Source organism: Salmo trutta, chromosome 38, assembly GCF_901001165.1.
Source record: "Salmo trutta chromosome 38, fSalTru1.1, whole genome shotgun sequence".
NCBI classification, from domain to species: Eukaryota; Metazoa; Chordata; class Actinopteri; order Salmoniformes; family Salmonidae; genus Salmo; species Salmo trutta.
In genome coordinates, this window is record NC_042994.1 from 7,073,716 (window position 1) to 7,094,472 (window position 20,757).

Consider the following 20,757-nt stretch of genomic DNA (forward strand, 5'->3'; position numbering starts at 1 on the left):
CCTCTCAATCCACCAATGGCGTGCTGTAAACGCGGGGATGTAATCGTTTGGATTTGGGTAGAAGGGCAGTTTATTTCCTGATAGCGGTTTGCTATCTATGTTATTGATCTACTGTTAGCTCGGTAGGTAATATTACATGTTCTTAGCTATCAGCGTTCAGGTAAGCATTCTGCCGTATATTTTACTCTCTGAAAGTCGTAAATCTTCACTATCGTGTATCGCACAACAGTTTATATGTTATTCACGTAACGGTTGTGATGTCGCTAAACTAGCTAGTTAGCTAGCCAACATATTAATGTATTTATTGAATAGGCTAGCTAAAGTAACTGAATAGTTATCTGATCAAACTGGACATTCCAAAAAACATACAGTTAGCTATCAAGTGTCTAACGTTACCTAGCTAACCCTACTGGGCTAACTGTTAAGTATCAACATGCATGCAAGCATCATGCATTCCATTGCATGGTTAATTGATCTCCATAGCTAGCTAACTAGACAAACAAGAGCCTGCCTCAACATGACCAGTGCCATGTTCCTTCTTTACTTTAGATGTTTTACTAGGTTTTGTGAAACCATAGAGTCAGCTGTAACGTTAGACATGGGGGAGCCCAAGACGCCCAAATTTGGGTCAATAGAAGAAGGGCTGAGTTTCTGGAAGGAGCAGTCAGACAAACACCAGCAAAGGTAAGGAATTCTACCAATGGTTGGTAGCTAGCAGCCGAACTGGTTGTCCTAGATATGTGGATAATGGATAGAAGTGAAACAATCCGAATCTGTATCTCTGAAGTTGTCCGTAAGTGTATATCTAGGAAGTTTACCATATATCAATCCTAAACGGTCATGGCTAGAAGGGATCCAGCTTTTGTCAAATTAACGTCAAAAGTGTATTTTTTTGTGTGTGTGTTTAGCTAACCCTAAACCTTTTCCAACTTTAAGAAATTTCTCCTAACTTGCTGTGTAAGTTCTCCTAACCTGCTACAAAAAGTCAAATCTGATGTTAATTTGACAAAAGCTGGATCCCTTCTAGCCATGACCATCCTAACTTCACCCAGTAACAGCGAACAAATGGAATCTAATCCTAGATCAGAATTCAGTGGCGATTTCCTTCTACATAGTTTAGCTATGAAGGTTAGATGTGTTTTTGACGTGTGTTTGTGTCCAGGGCTGAGGAGGCACAGGAGGAGTTGCAGGAGTTCCAGCAAATGAGTAGGGACTATGAGGCAGAGCTGGAGACTGAGCTGAAGCAGTGTGAAGCACGGAACAGAGAACTACTGTCCAACAACAACCGGCTACGCATGGAACTGGAGAACATCCAGGTTAGAACCTAGAACACCTGTATTGTCAAGGCCAACACTACTCATATTCTGTAGTCTTGCATCACCACGTCATATTATCTCGTATACTCTGCATCCCATGACTTAAAGGTTGGGCTCCATATTCTGTATGTTTTAGTAGACTTCAAAGCGCCTTCTGTGTCTTGAGTTGTCTAATAGTACACACACGGTCACTCTAGCATCACTAAATCATAGCCACCATCACCAGAGGCCCTGTGTGTTCATTACCACGGAGCAGCTGACTTCTGAGCAACTATTTATACTGTTGAGTCCAGAGGGAAGGTTAAAGTCATTGAATATTTGATTGTGCTAAAAGCCTTCATTTCTGGGGTCTGGGGGACAGTCAAGGACAAGCCCGTGAAGGGAGAACATCTAAGACCACAAATGAGCAGACATGCATCAAAAAGAAGTGTTCTGTGTTTTTGCAGGAGAAGTACGAGGCGCAGCACTCTGAAGCGTTTAGGCAGATCTCAATGTTGGAGGGAGACCTGGAAGAGACCACAGCGGTCAAGGACCAACTCCAGAAGTACATCAGAGAGCTGGAGCAGTCCAACGACGACCTGGAGAGGGCCAAGAGGTCAGTCTAGACACTTTGACCTCGACTTGGTTGTTATTATTGTGGCGTAATGACACTGACTGTTGTTATGTTGATGAGGGACTTTCAATAACTATGTAAAAAAGCCTGTCTCTGCTGGGTTGTCATTGTATTGTAATTCTGAAGTGTCTGTCTGACACTTCTTTATCCAATCACCCTAATGAGATTGGTGTGTGTCTTGACAATGTGTCCAACCAATGTGTACCCATTTTGTCACAAACTTCATAGGCCTACATACAGATTCAACCATGTCTGTCCTTCCACTCACCCTGGAGGATAGGATGTCATTTAAGATGTAACCATAGTAACTGACTGACCAATGTCCTGTCTCACAGGGCGACCATCATGTCCCTGGAGGACTTTGAGCAGAGGATGAACCACGTGATCGAGAGGAACGCCTTCCTGGAGAGTGAGCTGGACGAAAAGGAGAACCTTCTGGAGTCTGTCCAGAGACTAAAGGATGAGGCCAGAGGTTTGTGTGTGTAAAGGGGGGGGGGGGTCAGTGAAACAATAAGGGTTTTCATTTCATGTTCTAATCAAGAACTGCTGATTTTGCCAGATTTAGTTACCAGTTTTGAAAATATGTGCAATTTGATAGTTGACTAACTGACATTGTAATATAAGGTTGATCCAGCCTTGCCCAATGTATTCCTCAAAAAGTAAGCAGAGCGAATGTGAGATTACGAGTTTGGCATTATGTGTAGAATTTACAGCTATAAAAGTCCTGCCTACTTCCTGGTTCAAGTCCCGTACTGTTTTTTTTGATGGTCTTCAAGCTTATATATCATCATAATCATGAAAATGGGGTCATTTTAAGATATTTACTGTAATTGTATTTGTGAATTAATGTACCTTTACCCAGTGCCTTTTATGAAGGTTTTTGATTACGGAGGAAAAACGCAATCGACAACCTTCATGAAAGACATCAGTTAAAAGTAAATTAATCCACAAATACGAATATAACTTTACATGTACAGTATCTTAAATGATCACGTTTTCATGAATTTGATATATAAGCTTGAAGCCCATTCAAAACTTGAACCAGGAAGTAGGTGGGACTTCCATTGTGTATTAGTGATTACTTGGATTTACTTTTTCCATATTTGTACTGTAGTATCAATGTCACAAATGTCCTCAGTATTGAGATCTGATCTGTTGTCTCTTCTCTCTGTGTTGGGCAGATTTACGACAGGAGCTAGCTGTACAGCAGGTCCAGGAGCGACGCCCCCCCAGTAGCCTCTCTAAAGAGAAAGACAGGACCGAATCATCGTCACGCTCCACCATACCGACCACCCCCTCCAAACCACTTGGTACATTCCCAGGAACCCCAGCCTCAAGCATTCGTCGAGGTGGGTTAAACTGTAATAATGACATATGACTTCATCCTAATTTAAAAAAATATTATTTATTTAATTATGGTGGAATGCTAGTAAATCTCTTAGTCAAAGACAGTACAGTATGAAGATAGATAGGCTAAAAATGCTTTTCTAATAGAAATCCCCGATCACACTTGTAGGCGGTGTCATGGCGACGTTGGCTAGCTAAGCTCGTGCGTAGAAACACGTCATCGGGTTTAACGGCGCGTGAGCATGCCGTCAAATCAATGGCAATCCTTTGATATAAAGTTGTTTTTGACGAAAATGAAAACTTGTCACTTTCACGAGGTTGGAGTAATAACATGTTCAACTACTTAAGACACTGGCTCCAATCATGGTTGTGCATTTAGATTGAGAAAATTTACAACTAAAGAAGAATTTTCCACCAAACCCTGGCCTGGTCTGTTTTGCAAGCGTTCCGGGAATGTCTTGCGATGTTGCGCCTCTGGCTTTATAAACCCTGTGCCTGAGTAGCTGTAGTTTGATGTTGTGATATGTGCTAAATGTAATGTGTTTGTGTTTAGGGGATAACCTAACAGGAACTCCCCTGACTACGTCGGCTCGCATATCTGCACTCAACATCGTCGGGGAGCTCCTAAGAAAAGTCGGGGTAAGAAACATTGTCTTAGTAGGACCTATGCATTTAATACCACCCTCATAACATCACCATGAACCTTCAATGATGTATAGAATAAAATAGAACTCTAATTTAATGACTTAAATGAAAACTCCATACAAAAACGATCTTTTGGTATTTGTTTGGAATTTTCCTTTTTAACATATCTCCGTTTCTGTGTCTATGATGATCTCAGAGACTGTAATACAACTTCTTTCCCCTCTTGGTTGCTCTAGAACCTGGAGTCCAAGTTGGCGTCTTGTCGAGACTTAGTATACGACACGTCGCCAAAAAGACCAGCTCTTCCGTCATGTCCCGGTACCCCCTCTGCTATAGAGGGGGGCACAGAGATCCAGGCCTGCAGCATGAGCCCTCCACACTACGACAGGTAAATGGGTCACTATGGGAAAATCATATATTTTATATATATTTCTGTCTCGTGTGTATCTAGATTCAGCTTTCTTAGTAGTAGTATTTATTAGGATTCCCAATTAGCTGCTGCCGAGGCAGTGGACACTTCCTGGGGTCCAAACAGAAATCGAAACACAACAAATAAAATGCATAACATACACTGAGTATACCAAACATTAGGAATACCTTCTGCACCCCCCGCCCTCAGAACAGCCTCAATTCGTTGGGGCATGGACCCTACAAGGTGTTGAAAGCGTTCCACAGGGATGCTGGCCCATGTTGATTCCAATGCTTCCCACAGTTGTGTCAAGTTGTCTGGATGTCCTTTGAGTGGTGGACCATTATTGATACACACAGTAAACTGTTGAATGTGAAAAACCCAGTAGCATTGCAGTTCTTGACACAAACCGGTACGCCTGGCACCTACTACCATACCCCGTGCAAAGGCACTTAAACACCTCTACAGGATCGGTGGGTCCCCTGTGGGACGGTTGAGCTAACGTAGGCTAATGTGATTAGCATGAGGTTGTAAGTTACAAGAACATTTCCCAGGACATAGACATATCTGATATTGGCAGAAAGATTAACAAGAATTTAAGCTAACTGCGCTGTCCAATTTACAGTAGCAATTACAGTGAAATAATACCATGCTATTGTTTGAGGAGAGTGCACAGTTATGGGCAGTCTTGATACAACATTTTGAATAGAAATGCAATGGTTCATTGGGTCAGTCTAAAATTTTGCACATACACTAAATTGAGCCTGGGCTGACAATACATTATGGCGTTTCTCTTGCATTTAAAAAAAATACAAAAAAACTCATGTTTTTTTCTTTGCGTTATCTTTTACAAGATCTAATGTGTTATATTCTCCTACATTAAATTAACATTTTCACAAACTTTAAAGTGTTTCCTTTCAAATGGTATCAGAATTTGCAGGTTCCTGAGCTACAGACAGTTAGATTTGGGTATGTCATTTTAGGTGAAAATTTAAAAATATTTTGTCTTGCCCATTCAACCTCTGAATGGCACACATACACAATCCATGTCTCAAATGTTAAATAATTATTTTTTTAAGCCATCTCCTCCCCCCTTCATCTACACTGATCGAAGTGGATTCAACAAGTGACATCAAAAAGGATCATAGCTTTCACCTGGTCAGTCTGTCATGGAAAGAGCAGGTGTTGTTAATGTTTTGAGAATGACACAAATATTAATTTCCACAAAGTTTGCTGCTTCAGTGTCTTTAGATATTTTTGTCAGATGTTACTATGGAATACTGAAGTATAATTACAAGCGTCAAAGGATTTTATTGACAATTACATGAAGTTGATGCAAAGAGTCAATATTTGCAGTGTTGACCCTTCTTTTTCAAGACCTCTGCAATCCGCCCTGGCATGCTGTCAATTAACTTCTGGGCCACATCCTGACTGATGGCAGCCCATTCTTGCATAATCAATGCTTGGAGTTTGTCAGAATTTGCAGGTTTTTGTTTGTCCACCTGCCTCTTGAGGATTGACCACAAGTTCTCAATGGGATTAAGGTCTGGGGAGTTTCCTGGCCATGGACCCAAAATATCTATGTTTTGTTCCCCGAGCCACTTAGTTATCACTTTTGCCTTATGGCAAGGTGTGCCATCATGCTGGAAAAGGCATTGTTTGTCACCAAACTTTTCCTGGATGGTTGGGAGAAGTAATATTTGTGTCATTCTCAAAACTTTTGGCCACGTCTGTATACTCGGTGTACATGGCACAACATTTAACAGATTCTCCCATCCAGGGTGACCCACAGCTAGTGCATTCATCTCAAGATAGCCAGACATCTGGACTAAAAAGTACTTTACTCTCCATTTAGACTTATACTGGTCTGAGAAATCAACTAAGTATCCTACAACTAATGAACATGAACTGGGTGGGATCTGTTGTTCTGGTTCCTGTTGCTCATAACATTCTGTCTGATGTTCTATATTAAAATTAACTTCTTCATTTACGTGTTACTCATCATGGTAGATGTTCTGTCTTTCAGTTTGGTGAAGCGGTTAGAGTTTGGACCTGCGCCTCCTCGGGGGGTCTCCTCCCACGGCTCCCAGTCACCATCGGGGGGAGTCAAGATCCTGCTATGAAACGAGGGCCTCCCCTGCCCCCCTCCACACCCCTGCACCAGACTGTACTACCCATCAGTAGGGCTTTAAACTGTGTCCCCCTCTCACTACACTACCAGCTGAACATCCTCCCCCCTCAGTCAAACTACGAACCAGGAAGCCGCTCCCTCTATCAACTTATTTGCTGCATGGACTCTGCTAAGAACCGCCGCATCATGATGCTACGCTAGTTTTATTTTATGAATGAATAACAGAAGTGAGGATTCCTTGACCCCACTGCATGTCCTCCTGCTGATCCCTTGACCTCTGAACCCAAGTCCTGCTACTATGCCACTAACCCCCCCTTACCTCACACCCGGTCCTTCTTGTACCCACATTCTCTGATTGGACTCCATCTTGGATTCTTGGTGTGCCAACTGTAGCAGAAGAGTGAAGTTGGTCGACAGCTGGTGGTGTTAGCATTTAGCATTGCTGCCTTTTATCAATATCACCTCCACATGTAAGTTTTGCCTAGTCATGGTTCCTTCTGTATGTCTAACTCTGATATGTCCGTTCGTAGCTAAGCCACATATGTGCTTAGAGGCTATACGTGTAAAGTGCCCGGAGATGGTAAGTTAGGCTAGTTACACCTTTTGGAGAATGTGTATTATTCCTTTCTTTGTGCTGTGTTGTTGTCATCTGCTGTAAAAGCTAAGGATGGTATGAAGTTTATGGGTACTACTACTTTACAGGTCAATGTTTAAGTTAAAAGCAATGGTTTATTAATATACTTTCTTTTAAAGGTATTCTACCTGGTAACTTGAAAAAGTATTATCTGTGAGAAATGCACAGACTAGCTAGCCACTACCCGGTCATGCATTTGCAGAATGTTTTAAGGTAGGCAAGATATAGGAACAGAGAAAGTACATCGAGTTAACTTCTGAGAATCTAAAATGTAATCTATGTCTTTGGCAAAGACATTTCTTTGTTACCACAGTTGATAAAGTTGCCATTTCTTCAGTGTTTAAGTTTTAGATTTTTTTTCTCTCCATTTGTAGTTCGTTTTTTATGAGTTGGAGAGTTAGGGGGCACCACTGCACTGCTGAATGTATAGAATCTATATTACAGATGTTTCTAATAGGAAGTGGCCTAAAGCCAGCTTTGGTTCAGTTTGAGCAGGACAGTCAACCCAGAATTCCTGTCAAAAGACTGATCTTTTATCAGATCAGGGAGCTATCAAAGATGACAAAATAGCAATAATAGATTTGACAGAATAGGGTTTTGAGAAAGCACAGTTCATACTACATTTCCAAAACCATTATAGATGATGCCTTGGTTACTGTTAATGCTGGACATATGAGTTCTGGTGGATATGTGAATTCATTACGTACTGTTTAAAATGTTTTAGCCTTTTATGTCTTTCCAATGAGGAGCAATAGTCCGATCTCAAGGACAGATATCACCGTAGGGCATGTTACTACTCAACAACAGATGGAACGTTTGTACTTACTAAACAATGTGAATATATCATTGGTTTCATCCATATGTGCTTTATCCAATTCCCCTGTCATGTTCGTGGTAAAGGAGTTGGTTAGAACACAGATTTGAGACCAGGATAATATGTCTACAAAACAACTCTGTTACAGCAGCTGTTCTTATGTAAGTACTCTGCTGTTGTGTATGAACTAAGGACCAGGAAGTACCGTTTGTAGAGCTTCTTTTACAACTGTACATGTAACCGTTGGCAACCGTTTGTGGGTGTGTTACTAACATACTAACTTCTGTCTGGATTTACATTGAAATGTATGCACCTGAGGTGCTCTACCTTTTGACCTGTTGGTTTGCAATCCTTTTTGTATCAAAATGAACACATAAAATGAACATTCTAAACATGCTTTTGACAATATCATTCAGGATGTGGAGACAGACATATAGTAGATGAATAGGGTTACTTTTTCACTCTCATTTATTGTGCAGGTGGTTCCACAATTTATAGATTTGAAGAAGTGGCATGTAAACGTCAATTGAGGAAAAACAAGACAAAACATTGTTGTAAAGGTGACCAGTGGCGGGAAAAACTAAAATATATTTTTGTTGAATATGCATCTGGACATACACAAAATGGCCTTGATGGTATGATGATATTCTACTTGGCAAGGTACACAACTGAAAAAGTACCTGTCTTGTTGATACTATATGTATATTAGACTTTAGGAACAAGAAAAGTCTGAGAGGAATATGTAGGAGAAAGGGGTGACTGGTTTCGGTTTCTAAAAGTAGGACGGTGTTCTGCTACCCATACTTGACAGTCAGAAAAAATATTCAAAGTATGAAATATATATGGTCAATTCACTGTCCTTACCACAGACAAATCAGAACGGTTGCAACCGTGCGCCAATATTGGGGCAGCTATTCTGAATACAAACAAAATACACTTGGACTACATCAGTTATTTTTTAGCTAGGTGGGTATACCATTTGTCATAGTATACATTGACCTTCTATAACGATCTTAAAAGTCAACAGCAGTGTAGAAGACGGGACAAGTCAATGTCATAGAAATAGAATTATAGATTTACATGACTGCTAGATGTATAAATCTAGAAATACAATGTGATGCCTATAATTAATTAGGATTTAAAGTGACGAATAGTAACACCTGGATTTATCCTTCCAGATGAAAGGAGTATAAGGAACAACATGTAACCTACGTACCTTCGAGGGGTACAACATTATGCTAAGGAAGTATCGTAGGGACAAGTAATTCAGTGCCGTACAAAACAGTGTAGCAAAAGAACAAATCACACTAACATCCCAGGCACTAAAATTAAACAAAATTAATTATTACGCCTTTGTCTCTTATGCCTCCATTTTGTCTGTTTTGAATTGTGAAGCCTTATGTGCTCTGAACGAGAAGGCAGTCGATATGTGACTGATTATAGAGAATCATATTTGGAAGTGATATGAAAGAAAGTAAGGTTGAAGTCACTTGTGTGTTCTTTGGTAAAGCAGGTCCCAGACAGTAATACTGAGTCTGATTGGTTGGATGCTTGTAATACTGAATTTAATTGGATGGTTTTGGGCTCTTCTACTCAACAGACTTTGTTCCGTTGTAGTCCCCCTGTGAGTCCCCGTCTTCTTCCGACGCGTCATCGATGACCCCTCTCCGGGCACTGCCCCCGACACGGCGCGGTGCGCTGCTGAAGGAGGGCTCGGTCCCGCGCCTGAAACATAGACAGACAGACAGACAGCACCGATGCAAGACACACAGACACAGGACACACATACAAACACACAAACACACAGATGAGACGAGCTATGGGCAAGACCAGTCTAGGTTTCCTGGTAACCTCAGGACAATGTTGGAGGACTTTTTGCTCCCATTGTCTGCGTCTGTATATCACTCTGCCTTTATCCACCTTTTTGTTTTAACAAGTTAAAATGGATGTCTAACAATACCTACCAGACCAGTTGTGATCGTCACTATTAATAAAGTATTGACATCTTATTACAATAATGGTCCCGCTTTATATAGCATACATAAAAGGCTTCATAAGCACTACATAAATATTTCACAAATCATCTGTGAGCATACGTCATAATATAAATGGTGTATAAACAGCACGTTATGTCACATTTGGCAATTCACCCTACTCTGGTTGTCACATCACCATTTATAGAGTATGACATAGATGCTTATAGGCTTATAGATGATTTATGAAGCCTTTGTGGTTCTTATGAGGCCTTTTGCATGCTATATAAAGCCTTTATAAGTTGTACTTTGTTTAAAGTGGGACTACAATGGTCTATTAAGTTCAAACTACATCATTTCATGTAACTCGTCTATTACGTTTTGTTAGACTTGGGTAAAAAACACTCGTGTTGAACACGAGGAAGATTAAATGGCATCGCTGAAATGCAGAATGAGTGAGATGTTATAGTAACAGTAGGCACGCTGCACACCGGCCGGTTATATCTTTAACTCATTTGACTCCTGTCTAGACAAACTCTAGTCTGGTCCCAGAACTGTTTGTGCTGTATTGTCAACTCCGATGGGCACCGGAGACCATAGGATTTGGCAAGACAGCACAAACAGATCTGGAACCAGGCTAGACAGACACAGAGAAATGAGTTTGGTTTAGGGCAACTAAACCAAGCATGGAGAAAAATATGGTCACCAGTTGTAGAAAGAACACAATGGAAGTGCAATACACTTTTCTTGCACTGTTTCAGACTATGAGCTCTATCAGAGGAGCTCCATTGAAGATATTGACCGATAAACCATATTTCACTCTTTCAGGCGGAGAAATGGCACAGTCAGTTGGACAAGAGTGCATGGGGTAAGTTATGGAAAGTTAAAATGAAATGGTGATAAACGTCTGAGCGCAGAGGTACCTGCTACGTTACTCCTTGGGTTCTGGGATTGGGTTGCCTCTGCAATAAAGATTCAAGAAAGGCTTTGATTTCCAGAGGACTCGCCATGATGTTGGAAACATATACTGTAGTACAGTGTTCAACTTGTTATCTGCAAGCCCCAAAAGGGTGCTTTATGCTCATTTGCCCATTGGGAGAAGATTTAATTGTGGTTGGCAAATGGCTGATTGTGTGAAATGTCAGTGTGGTTGTTGTAAATCTACTCAGTGTTATATATTGGACCCGCCTTGATTTGGGGTGGGGTTATCCTTTTCTATCAAGTGATTTGAGCACAGTGAAACTACAGTACACAGGAGAGGGGTCAGGAGCAGGGACTCTTGCCAAAGACACCGCCCTGACTCTGGGGTCATGGGTCACACTGTACCTGAGTTTGCTCTTGAGGGAGTTGACCTCGCGGCTCATGGCATCGTTAGCCTCGGTGGACTCATCCAGCTCCCTCTGCAGCTTCCTGCGCGCAGCCGTGATGCGCTGAGACTCCTCCTCCGACTCCTCCAGCTGGCGCTTCAGCTGCTTCATCCGCGTGTTGCCCTTTTCTGCCTGGGGAGAGGAGGGGGAAAGGAGAGGAGTAAGGTGGGGGGGTTCATAAGTGTCATAACACTGCCATTAGCAGAAAGGAAGAAGAGGGTGTTCATAAGACTGGTGTCAGCATGACACAACAGCATACCTGTTCCTTGTACTGTTCGGCCTGTTTCCTCTCGTCCTCCACCTGGATCATCAGATCTTTCAGCTTTTTGTCCTTCTGGCGCAGGCCCTTGGCTACGGCCTGCTTGTCTCTGCTCTCCTGCTCCACCTGCTCTTCCAACTGAGCCACCTTTGCCTCCAGGGCGGTGATGGATGACTTGAACTTGGACTTGACCTGGTCAGAGATGATAGAAACCGATACCCCACAATTTAACGGTACACTACACGCCCACTAAGATGGACCGGAAAGTAGGGACACTTAATATTTTTTCAATGGAGAGAAACCCTAGGTAGTCACATCTACGTAAATCTACTACTAACTCTGACCTGGTTCTCCATCTCCTGCAGCTTGGCCTTTAGGTCCTTGTTCTGCCTCTCCATCTGCTGCCGGGCGCTCTCGTTCTTCTGGGAGGTGGTGCGCTCAGTCTGCAGCTCATTGTTCAGCTGGTCCACCTGAGTGTGAAGAGTGGTCAAGATGTGGTCACTGACGCTGTGAGTTCAAAACTTGGTCACTGACGGTTAAAGGTATGGTCAATGTACGTCCAAGAGGTGGTCAATGTGTGTCTAAGAGGTGGTCAATGAGGGTTGAAAGCATGGCTGATAAAAGGTCAAGTTGTGGTTCTAGTGCAGGGCTGCCCAACCCTCTTCCTGGAGATTTCCTTATTTTTTTATTTCACCTTTATTTAACCAGGTAGGCCAGAGTCATTTACAACTGCGACCTGGCCAAGATAAAGCAAAGCAGTGTGACACAAACAACACACATGGAATTAACAAACGTACAGTCAATAACACAATAGAAAAAAGTCTTTATACAGTGTGTGCAAATGGGGTGAGGTGGTAAGGCAATAAATAGGCCATAGTAGCGAAGTAATTACAATTTAGCAAATGAACACTGGAGTGATAAATGTGCAGATGATGATGTGCAAGTAGAAATACTAGTGTGCAAAAGAGCAAAAAAGGAAATACAAAGAATATGGGGATGAGGTAGGTAGATTGGATGGGCTATTTACAGATGGGCTATGTAGAGCTGCAGTGATCGGTAAGCTGCTCAGATAGCTCATGTTTAAAGTTAGTGAGGGAGATATGTCTCCAACTTCAGCGATTTTTGCAATTCATTCCAGCAGAGAACTGGAAGGAAATATCCACTGTCCTGTAGGTTTTTCAGTCCAACCCTAATTTAGCATATCTGATTCGGCTATTTAAGGTCTTGTTGAGCAGCTAATTAGTTGAATCAGGTGTGTTAAATTAGGTTGGACTGAAAACCCACAGGGCAGTAGATCTCCAGGAAGAGGGTTGGACTGAAAACCCACAGGGCGGTAGATCTCCAAGAAGAGGGTTGGACTGAAAACCCACAGGGCGGTAGATCTCCAGGAAGAGGGTTGGACTGAAAACCCACAGGGCGGTAGATCTCCAGGAAGAGGGTTGGACTGAAAACCCACAGGGCGGTAGATCTCCAGGAAGAGGGTTGGACTGAAAACCCACAGGGCGGTAGATCTCCAGGAAGAGGGTTGGACTGAAAACCCACAGGGCGGTAGATCTCCAGGAAGATGGTTGGACTGAAAACCCACAGGGCAGTAGATCTCCAGGAAGAGGGTTGGACTGAAAACCCACAGGGCAGTAGATCTCCAGGAAGAGGGTTGGACTGAAAACCCACAGGGCAGTAGATCTCCAGGAAGAGGGTTGGACTGAAAACCCACAGGGCAGTAGATCTCCAGGAAGAGGGTTGGACTGAAAACCCACAGGGCAGTAGATCTCCAGGAAGAGGGATGGACAGCCCTGTTCTAGTGTGTTTAAGGTGTGGTCACAGTGTGTTTAAGGTCACAGTGTGTTTAAGGTGTGGTCACAGTGTGTTTAAGGTCACAGTGTGTTTAAGGTGTGGTCACAGTGTGTTTGAGGTCGTTAGGAGGATGGATCCTGCCAGTCTAACCTGTTGAGTGCTCTTCCTCAATCTGTCGTTGAGGATCTCCATGTTACTGCTCTCTTCCTCCAGCTCCTCCTCCAGCTGGGAGATCTTAGCCTCCAAACGACGCTTTTCATCAGACAGGGCTGACCTGGAAAAAGCGCACAGGAAACAGTCAGTCACACAATGTTCCACGACACCACCACACAATGTTTCAATCACAACATTCCACTCCTCCCAGAGTGCTAAGAGCCTTGTCGTGACCCTGGACAACACCCTGTCATTCTCTGCTAACATCAAGGCGGTGACCCAATCCTGTAGGTTCATGCTCTACAACATTCGCAGAGTACGACCCTGCCTCACACAGAAAGCGGCGCAGGTTCTAATCCAGGCACTTGTCATCTCCCGTCTGGATTACTGCAACTCGCTGTTGGCGGGGCTCCCTGCCTGTGCCATTAAACGCCTACAACTCATCCAGAACGCCGCAGCCTGTCTGGTGTTCAACCTTCCCAAGTTCTCTCACGTCACCCCACTCCTCCGCACACTCCACTGGCTTCCAGTTGAAGCTCGCATCTGCTACAAGACCATGGTGCTTGCCTACGGAGCTGTGAGGGGAACGGCACCTCCGTACCTTCAGGCTCTGATCAGTCCCTACACCCAAAGAAGGGCACTGCGTTCATCCACCTCTGGCCTGCTCGCCTCCCTACCTCTGCGGAAGCACAGTTCCCGCTCAGCCCAGTCAAAACTGTTCGCTGCTCTGGCACCCCAATGGTGGAACAAGCTCCCTCACGACGCCAGGACAGCGGAGTCAATCACCACCTTCCGGAGACACCTGAAACCCCACCTCTTTAAGGAATACCTGGGATAGGATTAAGTAATCCTTCTAACCCCCCCCCCCCCCCCCAAAAAAAAATATAGATGCACCATTGTAAAGTGGTTGTTCCACTGGATATCATAAGGTGAATGCACCAATTTGTAAGTCGCTCTGGATAAGAGCGTCTGCTAAATGACGTAAATGTAAACTACCACAAAATGTTTCAGTCATACAATGAATGCTCCACTACATTACCACACAATGTTTCAGTTGCACAATGATCCACTATACCACCATCTAATGCTGCGTTCAAGTCACTGTTTCCAATTCATTCCACTCATTTGACTGTGTAAAAATTGTGAAATACAAGAGGCATTATAATGCTGTTAACGTCACACTAATTTAGTAAAGATTCTACTTACTTTCCAGAGGTGTTGCTGGCTAGTTCGTCGGACAGCTCGTCCCGCTCAGCCTCTGCTTGTTTCCGTGCCCTCTCAGCAGCAGCCAGCTCCTACACACAATAGCACTCTGGTCAAAAGTAGTGCACTATTTTTTAGGAAATAGTGTTATTTCACACTTTGCCATGCTATCTACAGTAAGCCAGGCTACGTTACCTCCTGAATCTGCATGAGCTCAGCCTCCAGACTCTTGGCCTTCCTCTCGCTCTCCTTGGCCGTACCCAGCACCTCTTCTCTGGCTGCATGGGCATCTTCCAGTTCCCTCTGGAAGTCCTTCATCTGGGCCTGGAGATGGAATGACATAATTACATTATAAGGCTTTCATAATGCTTTATAAGGTGTGATGGGTTCTGACTTCTAAACTTGAAATATGAAATATCCTTGTTCATGGAACTGAGGGAGAGAGGGGAATGCAGAACGTTTACATTCTGTCAGAACATGTTATTGATAGACATCAGGTATCCTATGGAAAGGGTATGGGCTACAGTCTAGTACAAGTCAAGAGGACAGCCATGAGTTGGGGAGGAGTGAGGAATTTGGGCATCACTAAAGTCCTTTCTAGCAACAGAGACGTATCGGCTGTCCAGATGTGTAAGGAGGGGACTCAGCATAGGAGGATGGTTTAAATACCAGTGCTTGTGTAAATATGTCTTTGTCCTTTCAGCTGTCTGACCAATTGGGTGAATAAACTTGGTTAGAGCTTTTCATAGTTGTCCATTCGTTTTACTCTGTTTATTTAGAACCTAACAGGTGTTATGTCAAAGCCATAGCCAAATCTCACACGAGCTGGATTCATTTTACACCATGAATGTCAGTTACATATGACATACTACATATGACTAAATAAGGAATAGGCTGTCATACTGCTACATAAACATAACAGTATCACTGTAAGGTAATGTGTTACAGTATCATCGTTCACTCCCACTCACCTGGATCTTGCGCAGCTGCTTAATGGCCTCGTCGCGTCCCTTGTTGGACATCTCAATCTGTCCCTCCAGGTCCTTCATATCTCCCTCCAGCTTCTTCTTGGCTGCTGCCGCCGTGGCTCTCTGCTTCCTCTCGTCCTCTAGCTCTGTCTCCAACTCGCGCACCTGGGGAGCACACATACAGAAAGCAAAGGCTGAGCACAAGCTCAATTCAGCAACATCATTTGTTGCTGTGAATGTGTGTCAGTATGGTGTTTCTGTGTAACAAAATGGTGGCTTTTCCTCTTTACAGCTTTTCTTCTTCCCCTACCTGCTTTATGAGCTGTCTCTTCTTCTCCTCTCCCATCTCGTCACGTCCCACCAGGTCCCTTTCGAACTGGGCCTTCAGGGCCTGCATGTTGACCTCCAGACGCAGCTTGGCGTCCTCTGCAGCCTGCAGCTCGTCCTCCAGCTCCTCCAGCTGGGTCTTCATCTCCTCCACCTGGGCCTCCAGCCCACGCTTCCCCTTCTCCAACTCATGGACCTACGGATGGGATGGAGGGGTGGGTGGGTGAGAAAAGGTTGTGGACATGCCTGCCACCTATAGGTTGTTTAAGAATATTTCCATTTAAAAAAAGGTGATTAAACCTAGTCCTGGATTAAAAATCAGGCAATCTCCATGGAAAGAGGCTCCATTGAAAGATCCTTTTAGTCCAGGACTAGGCTTGATCGGTACCTGGGAAACTGGCCCATAGATTCCAGAGAAGTTGATTGTCCACACTCACACTCTTGCCCACGTCGTCCTTAGAGCTGACCAGGTCTTCCATCTCAGTCCTCAGGGACTTGTTGGCTCTCTCCAGCTCCTCCCTGCTGTCCTGGGCCTCCTCCAGAGCACGTGCCAGAGACAGAGCCTTGGTCTCCTTCTCCCTGGCCTCTGCCTCAGCACGGTCCCTCTCATCAGCGTACTTACTGGAGATGGTCTTCTCCTCAGCTAACATCTGGAAGAAAGAGTGAAGTGGAGAAGGTAAGTTCAGATGACTTTCAAGTCCAAATAAATGTGATTTCACTTACACGGCAGAGAAAGTAGTTAAAGAGAAGTCTTTTTTTGTTGTTGCATGGTTGAAGTAAATATTTTCTCCTTATTTACATTCTCCTACACCCTGTTTATCTTTAACATAACATGCATCACAATTGCTTTGATTAGTGTCAGCCATTTTGGTATGTCTGTTGTACCAGCAGGCAAAACTGGTTGGTATTGCGTCATTTCCATCCTTATAATGGTATGTAGACCAGTTTTGCAGTTGGTTGGTTGACTGACCTGGTCGAACTTCTTCTGCTTCTTCTCCAGGTTGGAGACGACGGTCCTCTGGTTGTCCAGGTCCATGAGGATGTCCTCTAGCTCCTGCTGCAGACGGTTCTTGGTCTTCTCCAGCTTGTCGTAGGCAGAGGCCTTCTCCTCGAACTGGGTGTTGGACGCTTCCAGGTCTCTCTGAAGACGCTTCTTGCTCTCCTCCAGGAGCTCATTGTTGCCGGCCATTTCTTCTAGCTTCTTCTTGGAGTCTGACAGCTGGTGATACAAGGAAAAGTGTAAACAAGTGTATAAAATGTACTTTCTTCATGTTTTCATTATTTGTTCATTAAACTGTTATTTTACCCGGTTAGTTGACTGAGAACACCTTCTCATTTCCAGCTAGTTTTCATTTTAAGTGGATGCTGTATTTGACTGTCCCCATACGCTAACTCCGAATGACCACTACAATCTCATGTTTTGGGAACATAACGCACAGGAAATGTCCACTTGAAATGGTAACAAGATGGATCTCTTCACATGCAGTATCCATCTCAATTAGGTTTTACCGTTTCACTCCAGTGTCTGACCCTGTGTGTGAACTCTGACCTGTATGTTGAGGGTGGACACGTGTCTCTCCACGTTCCTCTTGGCCTCCACCTCCTCCTCCAGCTGTTCCTGCAGACTGTTGCGGTCGTCCTCCATCTGACGCAGCTTCGTGGAGAACTGCAGCTTCTGACGGGTCTCCTCAGCCAGCAGCTCCTGAGGAGGGCAGAGACAAGGTCAAAGTTCAGTATCAAACGCCAACCAATGAGCAACAAGTGTTACATACAGGATATCATAAACCAGCATTGAACAACACAGAGCAGTTACAGTGAGTCCTTTTGGTAACTTCTCACTTAAAATATACTTACAATGAAATGTTAGCTTGCATGAATATGCAGTACAGAATAAACAGGATGTATTGTGTGTGTACTTGTGTGTCTTGGACTTGGGCGCTGAGGGTGGAGACATCTTTGCTCAGCTTGATGTTCTTCCCCTCGGCTTCATTCAGGAGGTTGGTGACACTCTCTAGTTCAATCTGTGTAGAGAAAGAGATGGGATATTAAGTCAGTATCTCATCTAGCTAGTGAAACTTGTCTTCTATATCTATGGACCATTTCATCCATTAATCTATTGCATCGTGTGTCATTCTACATAACTAATATTCTACAAAGAACAAAGAATAGGGTCCCTGTGTGGGTCTATGGGTGTTCCAGCAGGTCCACATATTTTATGAATTATGGCCATATGGGCTCTGTGTGATGATGTCATCATTGTGCGACCACTCATCGTCGTCACTCACAGTGATCTTGGAGCAGCGCTCTCCCAGCTCGCCCTTCTGCTTCTCGCTGTCGGTGAAGCGTGCCTGCAGCTCGTTCAGCTGACCTTCGACCTTCCTCTTCTTGTTCTCCACGTCCTGTTTGGCCGTGGTCAGGGAGCGCACCTCCACCGTCAGCTCCGACGTCTCCTTCTCCAGGGCCTGCTTGGCCTTGTCCAGGTTCGACTTCACCTGCGGGACACAGAGCGGAAGGGGATTCAACCAGTCAATGGAAATACTGTATAATGTAGGTAGGCCTACACAGCATCTAATACATATGGATTTTTCCGTATCCTGAAACCAGAGTGCTAATACATAGAGCTTCCATAACAGAACGGTAAAATGTATCCTGTTCTGTGGAAGATGGATTCATGCACACATGAAGTTATCATATGCTTCAGAATGTAGTCAGAGTCACGTCAAATCTGGCCAGTGATGACGTTACACAATCAGATACAGAACTTTGGGCACTTGAACAGGCCTTGCAGTATAGCAACATTTCCTTACCCGTTTGGACTGCTCCAGCTGCTCTGTGAGCTCCTCTACGGCCTGGGTGTGTTTCTGTCTCATCTCCTGCACCTGGGCCTCGTGGGTCCGACCCTCGTCGTCCATGGCCTTCTTCAACAGGGTCACCTCCTGTTCTCTCTTCGCCCTGCAGAGATGGATGGATGGATGGATGGATGGATGGATGGATGGATGGATGGATGAAAGAATGGATGGATGAAAGAATGGATGGATAAATGATGAATTGCATGAGTGATTGAATAGACCAAGTACTACCCTAGACTGTATGAATATACAGACAAATGACCAAATGGCTACGTTCCAATGTCCATACTAGCATTCACTAAGAATATATTGCTTCATACTAAGTGGTATGCCAGTGTGGATATTGGAACAGAGCCACTGCCTAGTATTTGGACTCACCGGAGCTCCTGCTGGGTAGCGGTGCTGTCAAGTGTATCCTCCAGCTCAGACTTGAGGGCCTCCAGCTCCTCTCCCAGGTCCCTCCTGGCCTTCTCAGTCTTGTTCCTGGCCTGGCGCTCTGAGTCCAGGTCCTCCTGAAGGTCTGAGATGTGGCCCTCCAGCTCCCGGATCTTCTTTAGGGCATTGTTCTTCTGGGCCATCTCGTCCTCCAGCCTAGGGGAAAAAGGTGAACATTGTTTATATGTTGTTTATACATTGGTAATACGTTGTTTGTGGATGATTTCAAGATAATAAAACATATCACTAATAAAAGAAGGCGTATTCTGAGCTGATGCTCATATCAATAGATGGCACTGTTACATTTGGTGCTGTGTTTTAGAGGTCATATACAAGTGTAATGTGGACTTTATCACAGTATCATGTGAGGATCTATAAAACAGCTGAAGAGGGCTCAAAAAGGAAAGAATAATGAAAAGTGACACAATTACAAAAAATAAATATCGAAATACAGTATTTGGTGCCCACCTGGCCAGAGCAGCCTGTAGCTCTTCCTCCTTCTTAGCCAGCTGGGCTTTGAGCTCAGCGATCTGGGCCAGCAGGTCGGCTATCTGCTCCTGGAGGTCGTTAGACTCCGCCTCCAGCTTACGCTTTGCTTTGTCCAGCTCCTGCCGACCCTTCTCCTCCTTCTTCAGACGGACTAGAGGACAAACGATAAAGTAATATATGGAATGTTCCTCCATGGATGAAGATGTGTGTAGTGGCTGAATAGCTTCAATAAGTTCTTCAGACAAACTTAAGGACAACACAGATTGGTTACGATATAGGATGCTCCCGTATGAATATGGCTAGGAGTTTTTCCTGGTCAGGTCACATGGTCAGGAAAACCCCCAAAGCCACTATTTGTACAGACAAAGATGTGCATTGTTGCTTGATAACTGAATAGGTGTGGTATCCATTGAGAGTGGTTTATTTGATGTCTGGATGGGGTAAAAGATTGATACGAACCCTCAAGTTCAGAGATCATCGACTCATGTTTGTTCTTGAGCTTGGTCAGGTTTTTGGACTTCTCTTCCTCCTCTGCCAGGTTGGAGCTGAAATCTGCTAGCCTCTCTTCCATTAGTTTCCTCTCCTAAAACAGGGTAAACATGGCAAACAGGTAAACACACAGTGTAAATCCTAAATGTCATAACCCTGCTTTCATCAAATGCCTTTTTGAGTGGACAAATGGAAAATAGGATCAACTGTCATTATCAAATCTTCATTGGACTCATGGACCCAGAGACTTGACAATGCTAGTTTTATGATGTTTGAGACATAATATGGTAACTGACACATTAGTCTCTCTTGATAGACGAAAACACTCAAATGTAACTTTAATGGCCCATAGCCTTTACAATATGTCTCATATGACGCCTGAGACATGGTACTATAACTGACCTTTAACAGTTTGGTGTTGTGGTCCTCCATCACTAAGACATCGTCCTCTAACTTCTTGATCTTGCCTTCACATGCTACCTTCTCCAGTTGCAGCTTCTGACGGGCATCCTCCTCCTCCTCCAGATGCTCTTCCAGGTCCT

At 44.0% G+C, this 20,757-nt stretch overlaps 2 protein-coding genes across 8 annotated transcripts in view; one reads left to right on the forward strand and one right to left on the reverse strand.

Annotated features, from left to right (window-relative positions):
* The first annotated feature begins 17 nt into the window (after nt 1-17).
* Nucleotides 18-8,297, forward strand: LOC115178888 (nuclear distribution protein nudE homolog 1). Of its 4 annotated transcripts, none has more exons than XM_029740293.1 (8): nt 18-122; nt 550-684; nt 1,163-1,316; nt 1,763-1,911; nt 2,265-2,401; nt 3,111-3,278; nt 4,158-4,309; nt 6,357-8,297. In XM_029740293.1, exons 2-8 carry the CDS (start codon nt 599-601, stop codon nt 6,660-6,662), a joined length of 1,152 nt encoding a protein of 383 aa, XP_029596153.1. In that variant the 5' UTR covers nt 18-122; nt 550-598; the 3' UTR covers nt 6,663-8,297. The 4 variants fall into 4 exon arrangements, with proteins under 4 accessions (XP_029596153.1, XP_029596152.1, XP_029596151.1 ...); XM_029740292.1 differs by having other exon boundaries at nt 19-160; XM_029740294.1 differs by adding an exon at nt 3,830-3,915 and having other exon boundaries at nt 20-684; nt 6,357-6,672.
* A 62-nt stretch (nt 8,298-8,359) lies between these two features.
* The window catches only part of LOC115178885 (myosin-11), a 41,013-nt gene continuing 28,615 nt past the window's right edge, over nt 8,360-20,757 (reverse strand). For 2 of the 4 annotated variants that reach the window (XM_029740280.1, XM_029740282.1), the window contains 19 exons: nt 20,618-20,755; nt 20,186-20,309; nt 19,706-19,877; nt 19,181-19,393; nt 18,761-18,905; nt 18,239-18,445; nt 17,870-17,974; nt 17,503-17,655; nt 16,924-17,172; nt 16,391-16,603; nt 15,937-16,149; nt 15,630-15,791; nt 14,854-14,982; nt 14,662-14,750; nt 13,453-13,576; nt 11,853-11,978; nt 11,509-11,700; nt 11,209-11,381; nt 9,499-9,634 (listed from right to left, as the gene is read on the reverse strand). In XM_029740280.1, coding sequence (XP_029596140.1) covers nt 9,499-9,634; nt 11,209-11,381; nt 11,509-11,700; nt 11,853-11,978; nt 13,453-13,576; nt 14,662-14,750; nt 14,854-14,982; nt 15,630-15,791; nt 15,937-16,149; nt 16,391-16,603; nt 16,924-17,172; nt 17,503-17,655; nt 17,870-17,974; nt 18,239-18,445; nt 18,761-18,905; nt 19,181-19,393; nt 19,706-19,877; nt 20,186-20,309; nt 20,618-20,755 — 3,063 coding nt within the window. Of the gene's footprint in view, nt 9,635-10,805; nt 10,845-11,208; nt 11,382-11,508; nt 11,701-11,852; nt 11,979-13,452; nt 13,577-14,661; nt 14,751-14,853; nt 14,983-15,629; nt 15,792-15,936; nt 16,150-16,390; nt 16,604-16,923; nt 17,173-17,502; nt 17,656-17,869; nt 17,975-18,238; nt 18,446-18,760; nt 18,906-19,180; nt 19,394-19,705; nt 19,878-20,185; nt 20,310-20,617; nt 20,756-20,757 lie in introns of all 4 variants that reach the window. The other 2 variants (XM_029740283.1, XM_029740281.1) reach the window with 2 other exon arrangements.

Excerpts from the sequence above, each read along its gene's own strand:
- LOC115178888 (XM_029740291.1), top strand. The coding sequence starts at position 518 with ATGACCAGTGCCATGTTCCTTCTTTACTTTAGATGTTTTACTAGGTTT. Across the intron at positions 685-1,162 it reads TCAGACAAACACCAGCAAAG|GGCTGAGGAGGCACAGGAGG; the intron begins GTAAGGAATTCT and ends GTTTGTGTCCAG. Across the intron at positions 2,402-3,110 it reads ACTAAAGGATGAGGCCAGAG|ATTTACGACAGGAGCTAGCT; the intron begins GTTTGTGTGTGT and ends TGTGTTGGGCAG.